Source organism: Balaenoptera ricei, chromosome 5 (genome assembly GCF_028023285.1).
Source record: "Balaenoptera ricei isolate mBalRic1 chromosome 5, mBalRic1.hap2, whole genome shotgun sequence".
In the NCBI taxonomy this organism is placed as follows: Eukaryota; Metazoa; Chordata; class Mammalia; order Artiodactyla; family Balaenopteridae; genus Balaenoptera; species Balaenoptera ricei.
In genome coordinates, this window is record NC_082643.1 from 49,704,212 (window position 1) to 49,730,092 (window position 25,881).

The following is a 25,881-nucleotide window of genomic DNA, read 5'->3' on the forward strand; positions in this document are numbered from 1 at the left end:
TTTAATGGCTCAGATGAATCTGATTTTATTGCATTTAATAATAGTGTCTTTCTAAGTAAAGAAGGCCCCTTGCCAGCAAGCTCCTCCAATTGGTCTAAATAACCTCTTCCCAAGAATCAAATGATTCAAGAAGCAGGGACTTTTGCTTCATCATTTCACCTTTCAACAGAAGCATATGTTACCATTCTTAAATACAAGGGAACACTCCTAAGATCTTTACCAAATGCAATTCACTCCACCAATATCCACCTACTATGGGGCTAAAAAATGATGGAAATAAGCAGACTATTGACAAGTAATGAAATGAAAAGGTAACTTAAAATGCGTGTTCATGCCTTAAAATAGAAATGAATTAGAAAATTGTACCTTGACTACAAAAACTGCACCTAAGAGGTGGCTGCTAATAAAATAGCCTGTCACAAACGAGTCAGCATTAGAACTCACAGACTCAACTGGCAGAAGTGTGTGTGTTTGCATGTGGGTGTATTTCAAGTGATTTCCAGCAGATTTTTTTTTTTTTTGCAGACACAGTGGAGTAAGCCACCTGATCAGAACCAGCGTTAAGTTAATGTTGTTGTTGTCTGGGACAGGATATGTACTTGTCGGGGGTTTGTTTCCATGGTCCAGGACACAAAAACTCTGGACACAAGGTAAAGAAGAGCTTCGCAGTAAATAAAAAGGCAGGGATGGGCCAGAAAGTTATTTTAAGGTACCTTTAAATATAAATTGAGTCCTAGAGGCAGAAAAGTCATCTACCTAACACTGGCACATTTTAAACATGATTAAGACTTGTAGGTCAAAATCCCAGTGACAGCACAGGGATTTTGTTGTTGTTGTTGTATCTGAGATGAGGAGAGCATCTTAAACAGAATTCTGTGACTTAAACTTCATTTAAATTTCCCCTTGAGCTTAAAATTGGCATAATTTTGATACCAAAACTAAGTTTGAATAACCAATACATAAACCAGAACTGGCTAAGTAGGAAAAAAATTTTTTTTCCAAAACAGAATCCCAAACCCCAAAAACCTAAATAAGGGGTGCAGGTAACAGAAAAAGAGTCAAATAAAACAACAATGGTTCCTGAATTTAAAGGAAGGATGCCCACTTCTCTCTCTCAAGAGGCAGACGGTCAGCTGAAAAATAAAAACATTGTATCAATAGAACACTCCAAATTAAAAAAATGCAGCCATCTTTGTTCATGCAATATCAAATGTTTAGAAAAAAAATCCCAAACTTCAAAACAACCCATAAAGCTAACAAAAGGAAGGAAAATTGTTGCCCCAATCTTATGACCTGATTGACGGTTGAGGGTCCTGATAGGGCCGTTCAGAATGTCACTCACGGGACAGAGGTCTGCTGTTAACAAGAGATCAAGTCTGTGGACCCTCAGATTAGGGTCCATGCTGTCTTCAGCCCATGAGTTCTTGGGTCAGCAGCTTCAAGAACATGACAGCTAAGCAAGAGGATCCCAACACAGGGCTACCTTGGGTTTTGGCCCAAGTTCTCTGTTTCACTCAATTTCCTTTTAAGTAGTAGTATTAGGTATTACTGTTTTTGGTGGTGATAAGTCACTTAAGTAACCACTATGGGCAGTGGTTTGTAAACAGACATTGACAAATACAAACAGCAGTGCAATATTTGACCCAGACTTTAAAAGAATAGGAGGCGATGGTGGAAATGAGGTAACTCTTCCCCAACACGTGTGAACAGACAGCTCCTGCTCTTCTAATGCTCTATGTCCATTAGGAGAGAGTAGGGCTTGTCAACAGGATGGTTACATAAAGAAGAAGCTACAGAAGAGAAAAAAGAAAGGTTCAGATTCAAATTTGATTCTTAAAAGGCTTAAAAAAAAAAAAAAAAAAAAAAAAGGAGCTTCTCTACAACAAACTGTGAAAGAACAGCAGTGTGTCAGTAAAGGGATGACTTCCTCAAGCCCAGCTGGGGGGTGACGCCTCGGCTGGGGCAGTGGGGCGCTAGTCAGGGTGGAAGGGGACGGGAGTCGGGGAGAAAGGGTGGCAGAGACAGTAATATGACGTACAGGACATCACGTGGCAAGCATCTTGGAGGAGCTGGTGCTGCCCAGATGGTAGCATTTGAAGTCCAGACAAGGTAGGAAAACACGAGACTCTTTCATCCCTACACTTCTTTTATCCAACATTATAAGCATGTGTACATTTGCATATCAAACAGTGACTAAAAAGAACTCACAAAAGGGCACACGATGTTTGGGTAAAAATATATTTTCCCCCACTTCATGTCTTGGCACTAGTGATATATGCATAGATTACCTGTCCGCCACTCTCCTACCTTAACAGACACCAAATTACCAAGCAAGTTTGCTAAGTGATTACTTTCATACTTGAAAAAATGATATGCTTCACATCAATACAATTATTTTAGTTTTTTAAAAAAGACAAGTGTCTAACATGCAGTTTACATATATGACAATTCTGCATTAACACTGAAAGTAGATTACACAACAGTTTTAAAAACACATTGGTTATTTTCAAACAGCAAAATGACAATGATCTACAACTACAGTTTAAGGCATATCAGCATATTTTAAAATTAAGAAATAGACAAAGTTCTAATGCTGTTCACAGCTTAATCTTCAACTTATTTTAAAAATTCCCTTCATACCTACATATAATCTAGACTTTGTTCGTCATCATTTCCCCTAAAGAGTCATCACATATGTATCCTGTCAATGGAACCGAGACTTCTGGAAGCTGAGACTTGACAACTTCAGACACTTGCAAATGGGAAAGCAAAGGGATCTGAATGGACAGTTTTGGTAGGACCACACAGAGACAGTATGACATGGGTTGGTAACAGCTGAAAGATCCGATTCAACAGTTCGTATATGAAACACTTATGGATATGTCAAGAAAGTGAGGAAACCGAGTCTTTGAGGTGCACAAGATGTGAAGTGTTATTGCTGGTGAGATCACAAAGCAGAGGAGGAAGGTGAGTAACCTGTGCCCAGCATTTTGTTAAATGTTCCCCTGGTTGAGGTGCCCTTTCTGGACAAAACCTTGACCAATTAATAAAGAGCCTAAGTTGGGAAAACATAGTCTCTAAACTGCCAGTAAATTCTCCTAAGTGCTTTTCCATCACATCCTACTGCACTTACAACTGTTATGGGTATCTAAAGTCCAGAAGAAGCAAAAAGATGGTCATTATGGTTGAACAAAAGATGTGGGGAGAGGCCAGCAAGAGCTGGCCAAAAAAAAAAAAAAAAAAAGGTGATTCCCTGCCAGTAGTTAGCACAAGGGAAGGACCATTAAACCAAGATCACCAAAAATTAAGCGATCATAAAGGGAGCCTAGCATAAAAAAAAAAATGTTCCTCTTGCTTTTTCTCTAGTGGAAGGTAGTAGTTTCTCATTCTAACTTCACTTACACAGTCAGAACCAAGGACCCTCTGGGAATTCCCCGGCAGTCCAGTGGTTAGGACTTCGTGCTCTCACTGCTGAGGGCACGGGTTCAATCCCTGGTTAGGGAACTAATATCCCGCAAGCCGCGTGGTGCAGTCAAAAAACAAAAAACAAAAAACACCAAACCAAAACAAAACAAAAAACCTAGAAAAAAAATGAAACACTAAAAACCAAAAAAAAAAAAAAAAACCAAGGACCCTCTGTAATATCCAATGAACCCACAATGCTGTGTAGAACACAGACTGGGGTTAGTAATTTCTGACTTGCACACTGATATTAAGGAAAAGTCAAATCTCTGTGTTTCTTGGGAAAAAGATATAAATGTGAGCCATTTTAAATATATTTAGGGTTTTTGTTTGTTTTTTAAAAAAACAAAGGATACTCAAACCAATACCTCCCTACCCCCCTCCAGGGAAAAAAAAAAATCCACCTATCCCATTTGTTTCTCTAATTTTAAAAAGTCAAAAAGGTCTCAAAGGTTTCTTACTGCCGTACTTACATGCAAAGGCGAAAGCACATCCAATTAGATTTGAGGGTATCATTTATTCCGTGCAGAGCCAAGGACTACTGTGAAAAAAGGCACAGATACAGAAAGAAGAGAGGGCAGCAATAACAAACCAAATAGGGCCAGGGAGCAGGGGCAGAAAAAAGTTCAGAAGCAATGCATTTTTTAAAAAAGCTTCTATATGTTTTCTTTGACTTTTTATTCCCTGACTCTCCATATGATTTATTTTTCTGTGAAAAATTTAATGGGAAAAAAAAAATCAATCCAATCAATCAACAGTCTTGGAATCAAAAAGTCAGCTGGATACCTTTCGTGGCTAGGCTCACTTTAAAAAGGCTTTAGTGATGCATGTAAAATGAAAATTTTAAAGTGATGCATTTTTAGAATTTAGAAGTGTATTTCCTGTTACAAGGCACGAAAATGCTCACACAAGCAATGGCTGGAACAAGCATACAACAAAGGTATTCAAGCTTCTGTCTGGTGCACAGCATCTGAGCAAACTCAGCCCATGGTTAGAATCAGCATGCCGCCTAATAGCCAGCTTCAGACTAGAATCATTAAAAAAGCAAAAGCAAAAACAAAAACATTGGTCCAGTAGCTCCTGAGCCTGTCTTTATACCACTATTGCTGCTTCTGGTTTGCAGTTTCTATCCCAGCTTAGTTTCGGCTTCCATGAAACTGATCTCTTACTTTGCCTAATTACGCCTAAATCAGTTCATGGACGACCATTCCTTCTGTCCCATAATAGTGTGGTTGAGGATAAAAAGAAGGGGAAAAAAGTCTTCATTGGAATCAACTAGAGACTTATTAATTAAAAAAAAAAAAAAGTGTGTGTAAGTGTGTGTGTATTCTATCCTATTTGATTAATGTATGACTAGTGAAGGCCAAAAGGAAAACGCGGAGGTGAAGTATCAGGTTCATGAGAAATGTTATTCTTTCAAGTAAGAAACAGGAGACTACGGAGTTAGAAAGCTGCGAGTATCTTGTTATTAGAGGGGGAAAAATCAAGGAAATGAAAGGATAAGCCTCAAAAAGGAAAAGTACAGAAAAGAGATTAGATATGCCCTTTTCCATACAAATTTGGCATGTAGTCTATGTCCTGCCATATGGTTAAGTCCTAACCCTTGTTGATGGGGCACTGGGCCTTAAACGCAAAGAGCAGGTGGAGCTAGTCTTGGTGAAGGAAAAGGTGAGGAAATTCCTTCAAGACAACTGGATTTGAAAGACCAGCCGTTCTATTCCTTCATGCCTTTACTGCAAATATCAAAAAGAGACTATGCAAGGAAACTGGATGTGAAGCTGAATTTCTGCTTTCTTGACTTGTGGGTTTATATTATGTTCCTTCCCATTTCTACCTTAAGTTGACAAGGCCCCCTCAAACTTGTGCTGCAGATGATACAGTTTATAACAGATTTTCTATTTTAAATATTTCTGGAAAATTTCTCCTCATAATTATTGAAAATTGTTATTAGAAGCACTCAATATCCTGGAATCAGTCATTAGGCCCTCCTCTCTCAGCCTACTGAGAGCAGACTTAGGCGTGTTTATGAAAAGACTGGATCTTGTAAGTAGTAAGCAGGTTGTGGAAAGCCCATCATCCTCAGTAAAAGATCCTTCTGCTAAACGAGGTTGTCTGATCCAGCCTTGGAGAGGGCTATCTGTGAGAGCGCCAAGGTTGCCCTGACACAAGGGAAAAGACTCATCATTTTCTTATTACAACCCCACTTGGCCAGGATTTGAGACACAGGGGTTCAGACACATTTTTAAAGCCATAAGAGGAGACAGTCAGTCTGAACAGACCCACAACCCAGGCCAAATAATGTTATTATAGTAATAAAAAAAATCCACGCAAGGGTAAAAGTCAGGTAAAGCTTACCCACCGTTCTGCCTACATACAAAGCTACCTTGGTTCGGGGCAGGTGTGGAGAAGAGACAGAGGGAGTTCAGGGCCTTTCGCGTCATGGAGACGAATAATCAAGAAGAGCAAGTGGTCATGGCTATTCAGGTTTATAGTCAGCTGCTGAGGCGGTGAAAAGTTTTCCTGTCAGACGTACATGTAGCAATTTAGCCTCCTTCCCTTGGTCCAAAGCAACATAAAAGTAACAGAACAGGCATGCTTCCTGCTGCCACTCTGAACAGGCATAAAAGGCAAATCATTTGCTTTCCAGAAACAAAGTCCGGCTGCACATAGCTTTTGCTGTTATCCCCTTGTTCTATCATTTTCCACCACCGAACAACATTCAGCAAAATGAGTTAATAGTTATATGGTGTCTGGGAAAGGGAAAAAAATAAAAATAAAACAAAATAAAAGGACACAGATGGCAGAGATACAATATTACTGCAAAAGCAGGTGAATGCGGACCATCCTTGGCTTGCCAGGCTTTATGTGAAGCTTGCACTGCAAGTTAAAAAACAAAACAAAAAAGTTAGAAATAATAATAAATTAAAAGAAGGAAAATTAGGAGCGCCAGCACCAGCATTCGGTGATGGTGAATGCTCATGCAATGATTATGGAATTGACAGAAATTAAAACCAAAAATTTGAGTAAGCTATTCTACATGACAAGCAAAAGCAAAATTTTAATACTGAATTAAAGAACACGTGGTTAGTTTCCATTTGCAGGTAATTCAGAATTCATGAGTGACTTCTTGAAACCACTACATGTTCTAGTGAAAGGATTTGCTGTTTGACTTTCTTCTCAAATAACACAAAACCATTCTCTATTAGATTTGGGCATCACGTCGGTACTGAATATACAATAAATGTCTTTCAACAAGTAACTTGGGGATTGGAATATAGTGGATGGAGGACATGCTATTAATCTACTTGGGAGGGAAAAAAAAAAGGACAATCATTATGTGGTTACAGCTAAAGCAATGCCCAGAGGCTTCCCCCTCCTAGGTACAAAGCAATGCCAAGTCCAAGATTTACATGTCTAATTTGAGGCAAGTCCAAAACATGCAGCTTCATTCCTTAGGAAGAATCAAAATATTCTTTGAAAAAAGAAAAGATGAGTGGATGATTGTGTAAACTATAGTCATCAGATGCCAGGTACAGTTTTAAAATGATAGATTTTTAAAACTTTCTTTTTGGAATGGTTGCATCTTAACCAGCAAACTGCTGGCTGGCAACTGTGCAAAGTTTTCAGAAAAGATGAACACTGAACAACTACTGAACAGCTTACCCTCGGGCACCCCCACCACTGAGGTGTAGCCGCAAACAAGGAAAGTGACTTGGTGGCCAGAGATGGCAGGAGGCGGGGGTCCAGCTAATGGCAGTGCCAGGGTTAGTTCTACCTTGTCTGTAATCTTAGGAAATGTTACATGCTCTCATGCCACTAACAGGTCAAGGAGAAGTACAAAGCCTTACCTACGTTAAAGAGGGAGCGTGTCATTAGAATAGAAAAAATGGAATTTAAAACTATTAGAAAAACGAAGTGAAGCTCTAAGGTGGAAGCGTGGCAGGTGAATAAATACGCATCTCTTTTTAAATTCTCTCCCTGGAGCAGCTCCTAAGCGGCAAGCGTGGTGACTCCAGTCTCTCCTCCAGCTACACGAGGAGCAAAGAGCCTCCCATTTATTTTCCAAGTACTGTTCTGGTTACCCTGATTACTGTCTGTCTGTGGTCCTCTCTAACCAAAACTCTCCACTGGCAGCAAGGGAAGTGATTTTTTTTTAATTTGACACTTCAGGCCTCCAACTGGCAACTGCTTTCTCTGTTCAAATGGGAAAGTGTGGAAAAGCTTAAGAACCTAGAAGTTACCGAAAAGTATGCGCCCTTGTCAGGCACAAAATCTGGTGACTATTGCTCACCAAATTAAGTCTAATTCCATTAATAATAAATGAGAATGTATAAATAAGGCTAAAATAGAATTCGCACACACTTCACATAAACTTGAAAAGCATTATACACTGCTAAGGCCCAAGGCTGGGAAGAAAATAACCTAAAACGTTCTATAGGACAAGAAAAACCTCCTTGCACGGAGAAGTCTGTGATTAGATACTTTTTAAAATGGAGGCACAGTACTGGTCAGCTCTCGGAATTTTTATTGCTTAAAGGCACATCCAGTATACATGAAATATCCTTGGAACATTGCTGGTCTTCTATAAACATTTTAAGTTCTAAAACATGTACCTTTACGCACTTTAGTGCTTCAGGGTAAGAAAAACTCGACTTTGGGTTTCCTAAACCGTGAGTCAGCAGCTTTTTCCTGTTTCATTCATGCCTATAGATGTGTACACACACACACACACACACACACACACACACACCACCTATTTTTATCCTGGGTTAGTTTGGATTAACAAGGGAATGATGCCAAATGGCTTTCGTTTTGTCTTCCCTGGAAGAGTCACTCATCTCTGAATCTGCATGGGGAACGTCACCATTAGTGACCGATGCTCTCCAAACATGTGTAGCTACAAAGTGCTTTATTGAACTGGATTATAATCTAGGCAGTTGTTACTCTCAGAATTAATCCAGCATAACTAAATTTTCGGCCCCTGGAGTCCTTTGACCACATGGGTCTGTACCAACCCCATTCAAATCACAGCTCACCTACACCAACTACTTTCTATTGCTTAGAAAATCTGCTTGCTCCCCTGCTCTCTTCATACATTTCCTGCTGGCTCAGAGCTTGGAAAGTCAAGGTCTGCAAAGTAGAATTTCAAACTTTCTCTGTGCATTTTGGTTTCTACCACAGGAAACGTAACAAGATTCCTCGGGGACAAGTCTGCACGTTCACTCAGATTAAGTGAACACCACTATCGAGCTCACTCCCCCGGGATAGGACTCGATTACTGTGCAGGCTCAATCCTGTCTGCCATATATGTCTAAGAATGTAATTCTTTGCCTACTCCAGTACCAACATTTTTATTGTTTACTTAGTTGTCAGCCTTTGCCCTAGAACCTTAGCATCTAAGGATGAAGAGCAGGAATCCTGAAACACGCCCTCAGAGGACCACACCTTAAACAGACAAAGCAGGGTGGCATCCATGGGCTCACCACCCAGCTACCACTAAGGTTTTCTTCAAAGGCATCTTATTGACCACTGTGCTTACTGTCAAACCAATAGTAATTGTCATAAAGTGCCACCCCCTAGTCTTTCAGGTGATTTGCTGTAAAGCTTCAAATCACAGCAGAATTTCAAGGAAGGCCCAAATCTCCTACTGGATTCAGGCCACTGCTATTGGAGTATCATAGGTAGTGACAACTCAAAAGCAGAATCTGACCCTTTGGCACCTTAAATCAAGGCCATATTTAAAAAAAATTTTGTGCGGGTACAGGTGTGTCTTGAGAATTGGTGGAGGTGTCTTAACGGGCATTTCGATCCCATTTTCACAATAAAACGATTCATCATCTTGTGGAATTTAGAGGGAAAACTAGTGGCCACTAGTAGTTCTTCCAAATCTTTCATTTTTGAGAACAAGACTTTCAATGACTGGCTTCTTAAGCCTTACAACAGAGAATAGAAAAATAATTCTAACAATCATAGTTTTAGGATGCTCTTTATCAAGAGCCGTGAGGATTGTCTCCAGAGAGTAGTGAAGAGAAATGCACTGTCTTCTCAAGAGTCCTAGTGTTGCTGCAGAAGATGCTACTGGAGACGACAGGTTACTCCAGTCCTGATGGCTGGATCGTGTGGTCAAGTTTTATAACTTAGTGTCTGTGTACCCTTTAGAAATACTTTAAAAACCTTTGTCGTCTCCCCTGCACTGTAGAGAAAATTCTTGCTTTTATCTTTCTGGTAACAGACCAGTTTCCAGTCTGTAAATGGGAAAAGTAGAGACATGCAAGAGGAATAAATTGTTAGAGGGCCCCGCTGCGTGGGGGTGACACCCGCTTACTTTTTCTTATCCTTGTCTTTCTTGGTTTGCTGGGCCCCAGACTGCTGGGCCTGGGACTGTAGCAACTGAGCTGCCGCCTTCTTCTTCTGGAAATTGTTCACCTCCTCCTCCAGTTCCTTCTTCTTGTCTTCCACTTTCTTCTTCTCTTCTTGGTGTGTCCGCTTTAGGAGGTCGAACTTCTCGTGGAGCTGGAGAGAAGAGGAGGAAGACAAGCTTGGTGGAGGGAATGGGACGCTTACTGGCGTAAGGCTACCTGGATCTGTTCAAAAGCAGAACGTACGTGTGCCGCTGCCCGTGCTTTAGTTACACGAGTGAGGTACCGTCTGGGGCTGAGCCAGGCCGAGGTGGTGAAAAGCATCCCTTGGGGCCCTAAACACTGTTGAAACTTGGATCGCTTAGCACTAAGGGGAATCTCTGTGCACTTTTTCTGATAATAAAATACGTCTTCATTGTAAAAAGCATAAAGAAGAAAATAAAAATTATCCATGGTCCTAATAAGAAACTCACCCTAGTGGTAAGAAAAGTTCTTTACTTCTGGTCCTTTTTTGAAAAGTATAATCTATATTTACTTAGAGACTTACACAGTGACTACAGATATATGTATCCATACTATTCAAATAAGAAGAGTATGTGGAGAAATTTCTGGCCCTTGACAAACTGAATTTAGAAAATTATCACAATGCAGAAACAAAAAATGGAAGGGGGCTTCCCTGGTGGCACAGTGGTTAAGAATCCGCCTGCCAATGCAGGGGACACAGGTTCGAGCCCTGGTCCGGGAAGATCCCACATGCGGCGGAGGAACTAAGCCCGTGCACCACAATTACTGAGCCTGCACTCTAGAGCCCGTGCTCTGCAACAAGAGAAGCCAATGCAATGAGAAGCCTGTGCACTGCAACGAAGAGTAGCTCCCGCTCGCCGCAACTAGAGAAAGCCCGCGCGCAGCAACAAAGACCCAACCCAGACATAAATAAATAAATAAATAAATAAATTTACATTAAAAAAAAAACTGGGAGGGAGGGGGAAATCCTTACTATTTAGATAATTCTAGAATTTTTACCTAGCATTCAACTTGATACTTAAAGCCAACAGCAAATAAGGCTCAACTTTCCTTTCTCTGCAGCAAAACTAGGGTGAGTACTTACCTATTTAAATAACCTCTAAGTTTCTTATTATTTAGCATCAAAGGCAAACCTATTTCTTGCTCTCTCTCGTTGGGGTGACTGTTACAGCAGAAATCCATGGGGCCTGATTCCAATTGATGTTTGCTCAGATAAACTCTTATAAATTTTAATGTGCCTCAGTTTATCTTTTTTTTTTTTTTTTTTAATTTTTGGCCACGCTGCACAGCATGTGGGATCTTAGTTCCATGATCAGGGATTGAACCCGTGCCCCCTGCAGTGGAAGCGCGGATTCTTAACCACTGGACCGCCAGGGAAGTCCCTCAGTTTATCTTTTAACAGGGTAAAATGAGCAATATTCATTGAGCTATATCAGCTAAAGAATTAATTGGGTCATTTTAAAATCTGAAGAGAATTGACTTTTAAATTCTGAGCTCTGCTAAAACTGTAACTTACTATAATGAAAATATTACTTAAAATGAGATCAAATTACTACTCATTATAATGTGAAATAATCTGTACATCTGAAAATATTCATTGTTATTTCATTTTATAATATTCTATGCACACGTTTAGCCGTGTATTTAGGGTATTACATATAAGGAACAAATATAAGTAAAAAGGATGCATTTAATCAAGTGACCTTAAAAGTTTCCACACTTCATTCATCTAATGGCAACTAAATTAAGTTCTTGGTTTAATTTAAATAATGGGTGCATTATAATGAAATATACATTCATCTGTGCAGTTTTAGGCAGATTTTGTGTGCTTAAAATATTTTAAAGTGATAATTTGTGTGTCTGTGTGCTTAATTATTAGAAACAACTTTGTTCCATATCAAAAGTGATACACCAAAAACTATACTTTGTGTTTCAAGAAACTTCTCAAAATAAAACTCAAATAATCAATAAACACTTCTTTAGAAATAAAAAAGGAGTCCATGGGAACCTCTAGGATGCAGCTACCCTGGGCTGGGCGCGGGGAACTAGAGTCAGCGGGACACTGGAGCCAGGGGTGTGCGTCCCAGAGGGAAGCCAGAGCACAGACACGGCGGACGGAGCCCGTCCCCCATCAGACAGGGGCGAAGGGCCCTCCACTGTTTAGCTCACTGAGTTGACTGGTAGACTGAGACAATAATGGTCCCAGAATTGCAAATCTTACATTTCATCACTATTGATGAAATATGGAGTTACAAGGAATGTGGGATCAGGTCTGGAAACCTAAGTTCTAGCTTTAGTCTTGGCTTTGCTACTAACTAGGTATGTGACTGCATAAATAACTTAAGCTTTACGACACTCAGTGTTACCATCTGTGAAATGGGGATAAGACTGGCTACCCTACTCTTCGTACCAGGTTAGTAGGCCCCTCGTGTGATAGAATATATGTAGCAAGTGCTTAGAGCAGCATGAAGGCCTGTCTCGTCTGTGTCTCCCCCGGACGCAAGGACAGATGGCTTACCTCTTTCTCTGCCTCTTTAAGTTCAGCTTCTTTCTCCTTCACTCTCATGACAAACATCTGTCTCATTTCTTCTTCTTTCTTCTGAAGTTCTCCCAGAAATTCATTCCTTTTTGCTTCGTATGTCTCCTGAAGACTATTCAAAAGCCACAAACCAAGGACAGTGTCATGAAGTTGCATGATAAGAAATTTCAGTCCAGACAATTCCTACCCAGCCACTTCCTCAAAATAAATAAGGCTGCCAACTCACCAGGTTCAAGGACACACAAAATGGCACCATCTTCTTTTTAGTTATGTGGCGATCAGAAAGACAAGCACGTCAGGAACCAGAGATGAGGCAATAAGTACAGTGTAGCACTAATGGGATGTCTCCTACTGGCCAAGCTGTATGCTACATACATTCACACAGGGGAAGCCTGGGCTGGCCAGTATCTCCCAGTTCAGTACCACGTAGATACTGAAGACGTGATTTAGAATTTTAGAAGATGGAGGGGGTGTAGGGAGAGAAATGCAGCGGCACTGGAGCCAGACAGATCCACCAGGGTTGGTTTTGGGTTCACAGCAATTTACTGACTGATCTTGGGAAGGGCACGGCCTCTCAGCCTCAATGTTCTCTGAATACAATGTCTTCCGGGGCCCATGATTTCGGGAGGTAAATGTGGGCAGATTGAGTAAAGCATTTGAGATAACATCGGTGCTTAATAAGTGTTACCCCCACACTCGTCTTCCTCCAGCCCCCAATTTAGAAAACAGACTCAGTGAACCATCTAAAGAGACAATAGTGTATCTAAAGATATTACAGAAAATTGCTGCTCTTCAAGTGGTATTACCAATTGTAAATAGAGCAGGGAGGAGTTTGATTCTTATTTTAAAACTTATCCTCCCCCTGACTGTCTACAGAACTTGGGGCCCAATATTTTAAAGCAAAGGCCATCACTCAGTTTTACCTCCAAGTCAGAACAGATACATTTACAAAAAAATCACCTTTGGTAACACAACTTAGGAAAAAAACAGACACCCACACCCACACTCATACAAACAGAGATACATTTGCCGGTAATTGCTATCTCTATCTCTCCCTTGCAGTTTCCCTAGAACAAGGGTTGTGACAGTTACACAAGTCTGCAGCAGGATTATCCACTTTTACCCAGGGACCAAATGCATCCAAAGTGCTGATTCCAAAATGAAGAGCACCTGTGGATGACCCCAGGCTCCATGCAGAGCCACCCCAACATTCACACTTGTCCATGTAGAAGGAGAAAAAGAACATTCAGGTGGTGGAGGGGCGTGTGCATGTGGATATACGTTTATAAAGAGCAACATACTTACAAAATGCATTAATTAGGATTGTTTATACGTCTATAATCAATGCTCTTATTGGTTGCTGAACAATCAGTTCTCCTGCTCTCAAGAGTGTCAACACTGCCTGGGTAATGGACAATCAGGAGCTGGGACTTTCTGGAGGTATATTTGGCTTTCACATTATCTTAGGAGACAAAAGCAAGTTTGGCCGACATTAGTGTTGGCTAATATTAATAGCAATATTTGGACTTGAAATTTAAGCTATATAGCCACAGAGATAGAGAAATGCATGGATAACGAAACTATAAAATAATTCATGAGTTTGATTTTGCTTGTTAACTTCTAATAAACTCTTTATCACTATCATTTGTGTCAGAATGGCCAAAGGCAGAGGATGACTTGTCCCTGGTATGAAATTTTGGGGGAACCCAGTTTTTGTTGATTTTAAGATAATGAATCCATCTTCCTCTTCTTTCTTAACAAGCAGTGGAACACCTAGTATAGAAACATTACCAAGAAACATGACCCAAAGTGTGTTCCAGAGATCGCTAGTTTCAAGAAAGCTTCAAAAGTGGGGTTCCCAAGTCAAAAGAACAAAAGGAAAATGCAATGTGTGACCTCCCTTTAGGAGAGCCACAGCGCACGGTGACTCCCAAGCCCTGCAGCACGTCAGGGTCGCCTGGGCATGTTTTACTGGACTTTTCTGAGCACAGTTTCCTAACTCCACACTTGGAGATGCTGACTCAGGATGTCAGGAGAAGGCAAAAGTAATCTGTATTTTTAAAATGCTTCCAGGTGACTTGATGTAACTAGTCTGCCAACCACTGCTTGTCTTAAGTGCTCTGAAAAATCCTTCAATTAAAAAAAAAAAAACCTGTTTAAGTCGATTCACTTAGAGCCTAATTTGTTTAATTGTGGTAACTTTTGTTAAGTGACCCACAGAGAGAAGGTCCTTTGGGTAATGCTACTGGAATTCTGAGACCTCGCAGCATGACTCGACCTGATCCAGTCCCAACCACAACCTAGCTTAGGCTCCAGTTTCTGGAGATCCATTTTCAAACTATGGGTCATGACCCAATCAAGGGTTTTAACCAGTATGTTAAAAAGTTTAGAGAACAGGATAGAAGAAACCAGAATGCAGTGCAAACTCCAAGAGCAGGTATCACTTCATGATATGTGTATACTGGATCACGATGTAGAACACATTTGATAGTGAAGGTTGCAGCCCAAAGCTGGAAAGCGCATGTTCTAGAGAAAGGATAAGGAGCGATATTGCCACCAGCCAGATGGCCTCAACACATGCTGCTTATTAGATGGCTGCATCCGGGGACAGGAACCAGCTTTGCAACTCTGACACTGGAAATCATAAGCAACGTATGAAAAAGAAATCATAAACCCCCCACTCCAAGGAGTCACCTGCAGTAGGTTTCTTAGCAATGCAGTCACAGATCCTACTCCCTGGGCACCTGCGGAAATCCACATGTGAATGAGAGACACCTGAGACCCTCCCCTATGCTTCCAGCCAGTGAAAACCAGTCCAGAAGGAACTGGATCTATAGTATCCTCTCAGATACCTAAAGTGATGATACCTTTTGCAATTTCTAGCTCTTCCAACTTAATTTTTAATTGTAGTTATTAACACCCTTTTCCAAGTGAGAAGTGAACAATTTTTTCATGAGGGTTTGGGCTCGTTTGAAACTGAGGCTTTTATCTTCTTATTTTCTTTTAACAGCGTGTGGGAGAGGCAGGCTTTGCTCATGGAGGTCAAGGGAAGGGAGAACGGGCACTGGCACTCCAGTTCATCCTGCACTCGGGTAATTCACGTAGCACCGTTCTCTCCCTGTTACGGCTCCTGGACCGCCCAGCGGGGGGCAGGCCAGAGCGCTGCACGCCGCCGGGGTTTACGGAGGAACTTACACACGAGAGTGTGTTATCCTTACAACAACGCAGTGACGTAGCTATTATCACCTCCCATTCTATACATGGAGAAACTCAGACACAGAGGGGCTTAGTAACCTGTGCAGGTCACACAGTGAAGAAGTGACAGAGCCGGGATTCTCAGCCGGGCCACCTAGCTCAGGTGGGAGAAATGAGGCCTCCATGCTCCTAAAAATGAATGGTCTCATGGGCCCGAAAACTCTGTGATTTCTTGAGACAGGGGCAGTAAAGGAGCACTTTTTTGTGACCTGACAGGTAGAGTCAAGGAGAAGGTGGTGTTTTGAGGTGAGGATGGAGTGTTAGGAAGAGGGCGGTGGCATCTCAGGAGACAAGCAGCAGGGACAAGACCCATCCCCGCCCCCATCTTCCCCCAGTGCCAGCCAGAAAGGGGCCAGGGTCTGGGGGACCTGGGTCCAGGGAAGGCATGGGTGCTCTGGCGGGGGTGAGGCATGAGCTCTGAGGCTGCAGGCCAGCAGGTGGGAAAGATGCGCACAAGAAAAAGCAGGTTGACGCCTGGACATATACACGTGTAGTGACAGAGAGAAAGGTTCTACCGCAAGACAAGAGAGACACAACTCTGAACGCAGGCAGGTTGAAGGAAAGCACCAGGGGCAGATTCAGCTTTTGTGCCCGGGACGTACTTCCAAGGCTTAAATGCGGCCTGTTCCTGTGCTCGCCCAGCTTCTGGTTTGGTTTCACACGGTGTCATATATTCAGGGGAGCCCCCACTTACGGGCCTCGGCTTTAGAGGCCACTCTCTGCTTTATAAACACATGGTATAAACACAAGTGGCACCCAGAGGGCAAGTGGTGGACACAGGGTGCCCAGAGGGGAGGACGGACTTCACTGTACACCCGTGAAGGGATCCTCTACTTTGAGAATATAAAAGCCTTGAGTCCTTCACTGATATTCCTCCAAGCTCACCCTAAATTCACAAGGAAAAGAAAGTCTTCTGTGAGCATGCAGGCGTGATGACTTTGAAGGCGTAATTCTGGGAAATCCCTTAAATTAACTGTGGCTTTTGCTTTTCCTTAACTGTGTCGTCATTCACGCAGGTCCCCTCCTGCACCCTCAGTGTCAGGCTCGCAGGAAGTGCTGGGGAGGCTGGAAACTCCTCCAAGGGAGAGGCTGGGCCCTTTGTAAAGCAGTGGTTTCCAAGGAGAGGAAAACCAAGTTTATTTCACCTTGCTATCTGCCAAGACATGTGATTCAAAGCCAACTTTTATGTTCCAAATGATCCTGCCTGCACCAAGAGGGCCACCTGAGGTTGAGTGAGTGGGTTTCTAAGAGGAGAAACTATTTCCAGGGTTCCCAGGAACTGAGATGATAGAAGGTGTTTATTTTTAGAAGGTCTACTTCTCTCTGTTTCTTATTTTCTTATACAGGGAAAAGAGTAAAGGCCTTGGTTTTATATATATACATATATATATATATAATATATTTATATATAAAATATTTACATATACAAAATATATTTTATATAAAATATATTTCCCTCCTTTTCATCCTCAAAAAGGAACCCTCAGGCCAGTAGAAAAGGAACCAAATGGGGAGGGGGATACGCGTGAATAAAGCACGTTCTCTACAGGTCAGGCCTCAGCGACATCTACCAAGGGTCCGGAAGCCCGTGGGGACGGGGAGGCCAGAGCAGTGAGCTGGATCCAGTTCTGCCAGGCCTTGCAGAACCTGCTGGACCCACCCAGCAACCCTCCTCCTGGCGGGCAGCTACCCTGGCCTGGCAGGAGAAACTGTAACTCAAACGCAGAGACAGAGGCAGCAGCAGGAAATCCTCACCAGCCCTGGTTCCTGGGAACCCAAGCAGCCCCAGATGGTGGAGATGGTGGAAGGTTAGTGAAGGGGCCTGCATCACAGACTCCAAAATTCCAGAGCTGAACAAAACACAGCTGTGCTGAATGGTTCTTAACATTTGGGGAGGTAAATTACCTCTAACAGACTTAAGAAACAGTCACATGCATTCCAACTTCTGCAGGCAGCTCAGGGCTCCAAGAGATGATCTAGTCCAGGGGCTGGCAAATTACAGCCCGAGGGCAAAATCTGGCCCTGCCTGTTTTTGTAAATACGTTTTTATTGGAACACAGCCACTCCTGTTCTTCTACGTTAGGGTCTCTGGCTGCTTTCACACTACAAGGGTGGAGCTGAAAAACTGGGACAGAGACTACATGGTCCACAGAGCCAGAGCATCTCCTCTGTGGCACATTCTGGAAAAAGCCCTCCTACTAGATCTGACTGCCCCCTGATCTAGCCCAGTTCCTCATTTTACAGCTGAAGAACCTGAGGCCCAGACAGGTTAAGGAGCTGGGTAGTAGCAGGGTCAAGACTTGAACCCACACTGCTGCCCCTTCACCCTTCAACGCCGCCTGGGTTTGAATGAGGGCGGAGGGCACACGGGTTCCATTTTTACTGTGGTTCCTTTTGTTTCATCTCTATGCGTGGGTGAAAAAAAAAAAAAACCTCTATGAAAAAATAAAGATAGTCTCTGCCACACAAAAACCATTTTCCTCAGGCTTAATAACCAGAGAGTAGGCTTGATTGTGTAGGGGCTATTTTTTGGTCAATGCATTTCAAGGTTCAATCCCCTAAACTTGTGTACACAAAAGGGAATCCTCTACCCTGCCTCAGAAAGCACATTTCATGTGAATGAAGAGGGCCAATTTTACAAGCCCGTAGAGCAGGACTAAATGATGCAGACTTAGCTAGAAGCTAACTTTTTGGTTAGAAGCCCTCTGTCTGGGGTCTCCATTTGTTCTCACCAAATACATTCCACGGGAGCACTGTACTGGGAAACCAGTCCAGACTTCACCAAACTAAAGAGATTCCAAGAAAATAACCTCCCTGCCACCGCAATGGCAGCTCAGATCCAGCGGAGGGAGTCCACTGGCACTGCACACAGGCTGCCTGAGGCACCGTGGCCGGCCAGCTCCTAGACATTTGAGTGGGAGTCGAGGCCAGCCACAAGAGAGGAGGAAAACAGTCTTCTCCAAGGAACCGCGGCCCCCAATCAGTACAGGCGCCAAGCACAGACACACCTCACGTCACCTCAACTCAGATCCCCGTGAAGGAACTGCATGGGTTCAGTATGCACAGAGCAATCCTCTCCTGTACCATGTGGCGGCAAACCTTCCTCTGACCGTTCACCAAGCCTGGAGTGGCCCCGGCGACCCTTCCCCACCACTGGGCTCTAACAGGGCCTGGCCTTTGCGGGGCCACTAATTCTACATTAACTGCGATATTCTCCCCTTCACGTTTTGCCTCTTCCTCTCCATCCATCAGCGGTGTGGGAAAATACAGAGCAAATGTTCTGTAAGTTATTTACTCATTTGTGTTGTTAGAATTGTACTGGTTCACTGGAACCTAGTAAGAGCACATCACAAAGTAGGAGACTTGGCAAGTGAAACCTATTTGGCAAAAACGAACGGGACAAACTGTAGTGAGCCTCCGCACCTTTGTAAATGCCTGGACCAGGCTCTGTGCCTCTGTGAGTGTAACAGTTAAGAACAGAGGTTCAAAACTCACACCTGTCACTTCCTACTTGGGCAGGCTGTTTACACTTGCAGTGCCTTCGTCTCCTCCTCTGTAAAATGAGGATGCAATAGTGACAGCAGCTACGTCAGGTGCTCTAGATGATACAAATAAAGCGGTTACCGCAATGCCTGGCGACCCGTGCTATTCATCTGCCCCCGCCAGGTCCCTCCACCACCCATCTCTCGATCCCACAAGCATCTCCGGGATGCGCCGGCACGCCGCTCACACCGCTGCCTGGGGGTCCTGACTGCCAGGTGCCCACATACCTGAAGGGCTTGCTGTCAGGGTCGGTGTCCTTGAAGCCCATCTCCTCGAGCTTACAGCGCCGATACAGCTCATAGTGGCGGGTGTGCGTCTGCTCTCGCAAGTCTTCCATGTTCACGCGGATCAGCATCTCCCGAAGCTTCACGAAATCACAGTGGTTTTCATTCTCAACTGCAGGAGACGGGGAAGACAGCAGGGAGGGCTCTCAGCGGCGGTGTCACTCAAACCTGACGTGATCTTTCCAAGACGTGGTCACCGTTGCCCCTGAGGTCTCAAGGTCACCCGGAGATCCTTCACTGGATCCTCCTTACACCCCTACAAGGACAGGATTTCTGACAGCAGGGACCGTGATTGCTGATGCTGAGGGCAGGGCACCGTGGGAGGAGCTCTGCCAATACTGTCTTGATTCTCGGTAGCAGGATTCCCAGAGGCAGAGCATGGCTTTGATGAGCAGACTGGCCTCCCAGACAGAGGCAGCAGGGTCTATATTCAGACCCTGTCACCCCTGGCTCCAAAGCCAGGCCGATTTCTACCCCTCCGTGCTGTCGGGACCTGTACAAGGCAGTCTTTATGTACCATCTCCTTTAATTTTATCAACGACACTATGAAGCAAGTTTTTCTCTTGTAGAGAATTTGGGAAGATTGATAAAAACCATAATTTTCCTACACATCTCAAAGGTACTGTGCTTTCTCACGTCTCACAGATTTATTGCCTTTACTCAGAACAAAGGAAACGGAGGACTGATATATTGTAAGCCAATGAAGGAACTTTCTGCAGCCACCCTACTTAATCCATAGCATTGGACATCCTCCTTCACAACACACAAGGGTTGGTAATGGAATACGAGACCTTGCCCATCAAAGTGACATAGGAAATGTCTTCAGGTTAAAGATTGTGGTCATGTCCCACAACAATTATAGGTTACTTGTTCTCAGATATTTACTGAGAAGACAATTTGCAAAAAAAAAAAAAAAAAAAAAAAAAACCAAGAAAAATTTTCCAGAGATATGGAGAAACAAGTATCCTCTTGTTTGCAAGAAGCTTTTTGCAGCTTTCTTATTCTTTGCTGGTGAAGAACTCATTCAAACTCCCAGGGAAGCTCTCTCTTCCAGCAGGAATTTATACGAAATTCCCCACACAACCCAGCATTCTTGGGGGGCTGCCTCATTGGCACTAGGGCTCTGCAGCCACATCTCTCCATTGCTTCCCAGCCTCCCTGCTTCTTTCTGGCCTCCACGACTGCCAGGTGTAAAAAAAACCCTGCAGCCCCCTTCCACCTGCCCACGTCAAGGACCTGCCCAAACCCGGCGGGGACGGCCACCCTGGGGGTGACACGCGAGGAAACCCTTCCCCGCGATGCGCACGTACCCTGCACCACACCCCAGGGGTACTGCCTGGCCTTTGCCATCTTGTTGCCGATCTTCACCTCTTCGGTGCTGCCGACCACTGCGAAAGGGAGGTGGACCTGCCAGCAACACAAGGACAGAGAGCGGTTACCCTCCCCGTGCTGCAAAGACACACTCTCCTCCGCTTCCACACGCCCCTCCTCCCGCAGGCCTCTGCTCGGGGCAAGAGAAAAGGGCGAGGGAGGGCAGAAGAGCGAGGGGCTCAACAGTTCAGTGGGGTTGGGCTTCGTGTATGCGACCCCCCCTACAACCAGATACCAAGTATCTGCCATGAGCTGGACTCAGGGGGAAACTAGGAGTCTTTGCGATTATATGGTAAGCATGGGATGTCCACTGCCTGAGAGTAGCCACTGGTCTATGTGGTTACTGAGCACCTGAAATGAGGCTCGTAAAATGAAGAAAATTTTAATTTTATTTACTTTTAATTCATTTACATTTAAAGGGAAGCAGTGTGAAATATTTTTCCATTAATTATCACTTTATTGTTTTCGTAGGACTGCATTTCACTTTGTTTCAAACTCAGATCTTCTTAAAAAAAAAAAAAAAAGAACAAGTTTTGTTAATGTAGATGCAAACATGAAGGAAAATTATCTTTTTGGTACTTACTTCATATTGAAAAACTTTTAAATATGTTTGCAGTAAGTTAGGTATGTGTCCAAGTTGGGATGTATGTAATTATAAACTATACATTGGGGGAATTCCCTGGCAGTCCAGTGGTTAGAACTCGACACTTTCACTGCCAGCAACTGGATTAAATCCCTGGTTAGGGAACTAAGATCCCACAAGTCACGTGGTGTGACAAAAAAGAATACACACACACACACACACACACAGAGGACTTCAAAGCCCTGCTATGGAAACATCTCACTAGTAATTTTTATATTGGTTACATGTTGAAATGATATTTTTGATATACTGGGTTAAATAAGTTCTTAAAATTAATTTTATGTTTCTTTTTACTTTTTAAAAATGTGGCTACTGGAAAATTTAAATTACTTGTGTGGCTCATATTATATTTCTACTGAACAGCACTGCTTTAGACAGTTGATCATTGCACAAAATTCAAGTCAAATATACTTTAGCTCAAATTATTGGCTCAAGCCTTGCACCCCGACTTACCTTGAGCAGAGATACTATTCAAGACAACTGGCTGTGCCACGTTGGTTTATTTGGTAACTATGGCTACAATCCGGGGAGAAAACAGTAATTCTATCTTTCTCCTCTTAGCACGTAAGAATAACATCTGAAATGGCTGCTCTGAGAATTATTATTTAGGGCTCCCTGACCCAGTGCTCTTCCACTACAGACACACTGAGACAGACAAGAGTGTTTTAAAGCCAAATCCTCTCCCAGAGCTTGGCAAAATCCTCAGCCCAGGCCGCCCAACTTGTATTTGGTCTGGTGCTCCAGATATTTATATTTTCTAGTTCATCTCACACTCTGTAGGAAGGAAAGAAAGCACGTTCTCTTTCTCAGCATCTGGAACTGAAATGTGGTTCCCTGGAGCTGAGGGGTAACAGGACCCTTCCAGCCCACATTCTGATGTGACGACCTGAGTGACGAAAGCAACCGCCAATGAGATCTGCTTTCCACATATCCTATGGGATTTCATCACCAGGAACTGCCTGCAAGGAAGACCCTATAAGAAAATTCCTTGATAAAGAACAAAATGAATTTGGGAATATCAGTTCCGTGAATCTGATAAAGAGAGAAACAGAGCAAAGATTCATGGGTATTTTATTTCCAAGAAACTTAACACAAATTTAGTTTCATGGCCATGCAAAATTATTTAAAAGGACAGGAAGGGATATACAGAGAAAAATTGGATGGTATTCATTCATGTTACTTCCTGAATCCCACTGACCCCAAATTGCAGTCCTATAGCGGAATAAACACGTGCTGTCCCAGCCTGAGCTTTTAATGATGCTATAACCAAGTACGCTCCTCCGCTTGGGCGGCCGTTAGGATAAAGGGCGAGAGGTCGCCTGGAGCCAAACCACCTGGGTTCACGTCCTGCTCCACTACAGACAGCTATGCGCTCTCAGGTGCTGGGCTGCCGTTTCCTCACGTGGTAGTAGGAATAATACTAGCTCCTCCCATGGGACTGTTGTGAACATTAAATGTGGAGCCTGGAGCAGTGCCCGATGCAGAGTAATAAGTGCTCCATAAATGTCAAAATATCAGGCGCTACTATTATCACCAAGTTCTCAGTACCCAGAACCAGAGAATTTTAGGGGTGGAATCTGTGTAGGAATTCCCTCCGTGGTATCTCTTCTGAGTGAGCTGAAACAGAATCTGTTGTCCACCAACTACTTGTGATGGAGGCACCAAGAGTTAAACAAACGTGCACTTCACTGGGCCCAAAGCCCACACTGTTCTTTTGCCCTCTGGTTTTGGTTCTGCCTTTTGAGTAAGTCTCTAGTCGCTCTCCCCTATGATTACCTTCCTTTCGCATGCCCTCGTGGCCATTTCATAGGAAGAATCTGCTCTCCAGTTCCTTCCAAGGATTCCAGACCCTTTACTATCCTGGACACAGGAGCACGACAGCCAGAGGTGGTCACATGACTCAGTGTGACCAGACTAGGGCAGAGCGGAGCTGGTCTATCTCTGCATTAATGAGATCCCTAAGTTTTATTTATTTTATTTTTTAAATTCTTTTTTTTTTTTTTTAATTTATTTTTGGCTGCTTTGGGTCTTTGTTGCTGTGCACGGGCTTTCTACAGTTGCAGTGAGCACGGGCTACTTTTTGTTGCAGTGCGTGGGCTTCTCGTTGCAGTAGCTTCTCTTATTGCGGAGCACGGGCTCTAGGCGTGCGGGCTTCAGTAGTTGTGGCACACGGGCTCAGTAGTCACGGCACGCGGGCTCTAGAGCGCAGGCTCAGCAGTTGTGGTACAGCGGCCTAGTTGCTCCGCGGCATGTGGGATCTTCCCGGACCAGGGCTCGAACCCGTGTCCCCTGCATTGGCAAGTGGATTCTTAACCACTGGGCTACCAGGAACACCCCCTAAAATTTTAAATTCAGCGATTTCCCAGAGAAGGGGAAAGTTACATTCCCTTCCAAAGTCCTAGTCACGTTGGGAGTGATTTATGGGAAAAGTTCCCCTCTTAAATGATAACAGCCATATCTAGAAAAGTCCATAGGCTGAATGGAAGAAGGAAGAAGCAGTTTTGTGGAATTAGTCTGGTCTCCTAATTACAATGGCAAACAGCAACGAGACTGGGGCCAGGTGGGCTGGGCCAAAATCCCAGGGCTGCTCTTAACCGGAAGGCTTTGACCAAGTCACTTAATTCTCTAGATAAGCTTCAGTATGACTTTCTTTATATAAAATGTCCAGAATAGGCAAACCTACAGAGAAAAGGAGGTAGATTAGTGGTTGCCAATGTCTGGGATGGTTAGAGGGCTGACATCTAAAAGGTATATGGTTTCTTTCTGGGGTGATGAAAATGTTCTAAAATTGATTGCGGCAATGGTTGCACAATTCTGTGAATACACTAAAAACCACTGAATTGTATACTTTAACTGGGTGCCGTACAGTATATCAATTATATCTCAATAAAGCTGTTAATTAAAAGAGCGCCTTTAGTGCCTTTCATAATGACTTGATTAGACACTTGTCATGATCAGATCTGAGGAAAAGTAGAACATACCTCAACAGACCACAAATTTAAAAATCTAGACTGACTTCCACTGCGACCAGCACACTTCTGAATCAATTTTGAGCACGTATTCAGGGAAGGCCAAGCTATTTAACAGCTTCTAATTACATTCCATTGAAGCTAACCTGCAGTTTTAAGAATTCCAAAAACCCTCAGTGGGCATCAACTATGTGTGAAGAATGCTGCTTCTTCTACAGAAGTCGTGCATTCCCAACTGAAGAAAGATGGGTACAGTTACGTGACACAGAGGTGAGCCACAGCTATGAGACACACAGGAGCAATGGGAAAGACTTGGGTATCGACTAGCAGGACGGAGTGTCATCAGGAGAGATTTTATCACAGGCACACTTAGATTGCTGAAGCTTTCATTTATCTCCTGACCATTCCTCTCTGTGATGTGGAAATTGTACCCTCCACTGCCAGATTACCTCATGATTCAGGAAAGGGCGGGGAATGCAGAAAGGAGAAAAAGGCAGGAACCAATCACAGAAGCAAAAGAGAGGCAGGTGGACATATTTCTGCCGACACTGGCAGAAGCAAGCGGAGAGCTAGTTCCTCTAAGCAGCTTTGTGTGAAATGGTGCTGGGCTGGCATTCCCTTCCCACAAGATTTGCTGTGGAAATCATAACTGTTAGAGCAGGAAGGAGATTTGAGATCTTGTCTAACTCTCCCGTTTGACAGATGGACAAACTGAGGAGTAAGGTGATTAAGTGACTTGAAACAGTGGCAGAGCTGGACCCCACTGAGTACGTTAGATGCTAGTCCAATGTTCTAGCCACTGCACAATGCCGCTACTAAGAAAAGTTTTCAGGAAAATCAATGGTTGGTCCTTTCTTACTTGAGGACTTACACTCATCGTTGCATTAATTTCTGCCACCGTTTCTTCGTCTGTGGGGAACTGATATATCTGGACTCCATTGCTGACTAGTTCACTCATGATCTTACTCTTGAATTTGTGCAATTCGTTCTTGGCAATGGTGTCAGCTTTTGCAATTATTGGAATGATGTTCACCTATAAACCAAACACATCCATTTTTATACAACTCCAACGTAAGAAAAATAGACAAATGAATAAAATATAGAAAACAAAGAAGCAGAAATTGTAAAACTTCACTTAGAAATAGAGATGATATTAAAAATTGGGCTTTTTACCTAGATGCAAAATTAAGAAGATATGGAATAATCTTTTAGTTCCATCTCTGAACATTTTTACTCGCTCCCATCTGGCACTGAAAGAAAGCATCCTCGTAATTTCCTCTTCTATGCCACCTCATTCTTCTTTACGGTGTAAAAGGAAGTGTTACTCTATGACAAAGAGCGGTAACAAAGAAGCCTATTCTTTGAGTAACCACTCCTTTTTGACTCCTCCCAGCTACTTTAGGAGTTTGATTTTTGCATGTTTCTAACAGTC

The 25,881-nt window shown here is 43.2% G+C and overlaps 1 protein-coding gene across 5 annotated transcripts in view; it reads right to left on the reverse strand.

Moving 5' to 3' along the window:
* The window catches only part of SEPTIN11 (septin 11), a 91,811-nt gene continuing 65,930 nt past the window's right edge, over positions 1-25,881 (reverse strand). The window contains exons 5-11 of one of the 5 annotated variants that reach the window (XM_059922808.1): positions 25,321-25,482; positions 20,777-20,873; positions 19,410-19,578; positions 12,364-12,496; positions 9,788-9,975; positions 3,936-4,000; positions 1-1,790 (exon numbers count right to left, since the gene is read on the reverse strand). In XM_059922808.1, the coding sequence (XP_059778791.1) occupies positions 3,979-4,000; positions 9,788-9,975; positions 12,364-12,496; positions 19,410-19,578; positions 20,777-20,873; positions 25,321-25,482 (771 nt within the window). In that variant the 3' untranslated portion in view covers positions 1-1,790; positions 3,936-3,978. Of the gene's footprint in view, positions 1,791-2,128; positions 6,340-9,787; positions 9,976-12,363; positions 12,497-19,409; positions 19,579-20,776; positions 20,874-25,320; positions 25,483-25,881 lie in introns of those variants that run through there. The other 4 variants (XM_059922807.1, XM_059922812.1, XM_059922811.1 and 1 more) reach the window with 4 other exon arrangements.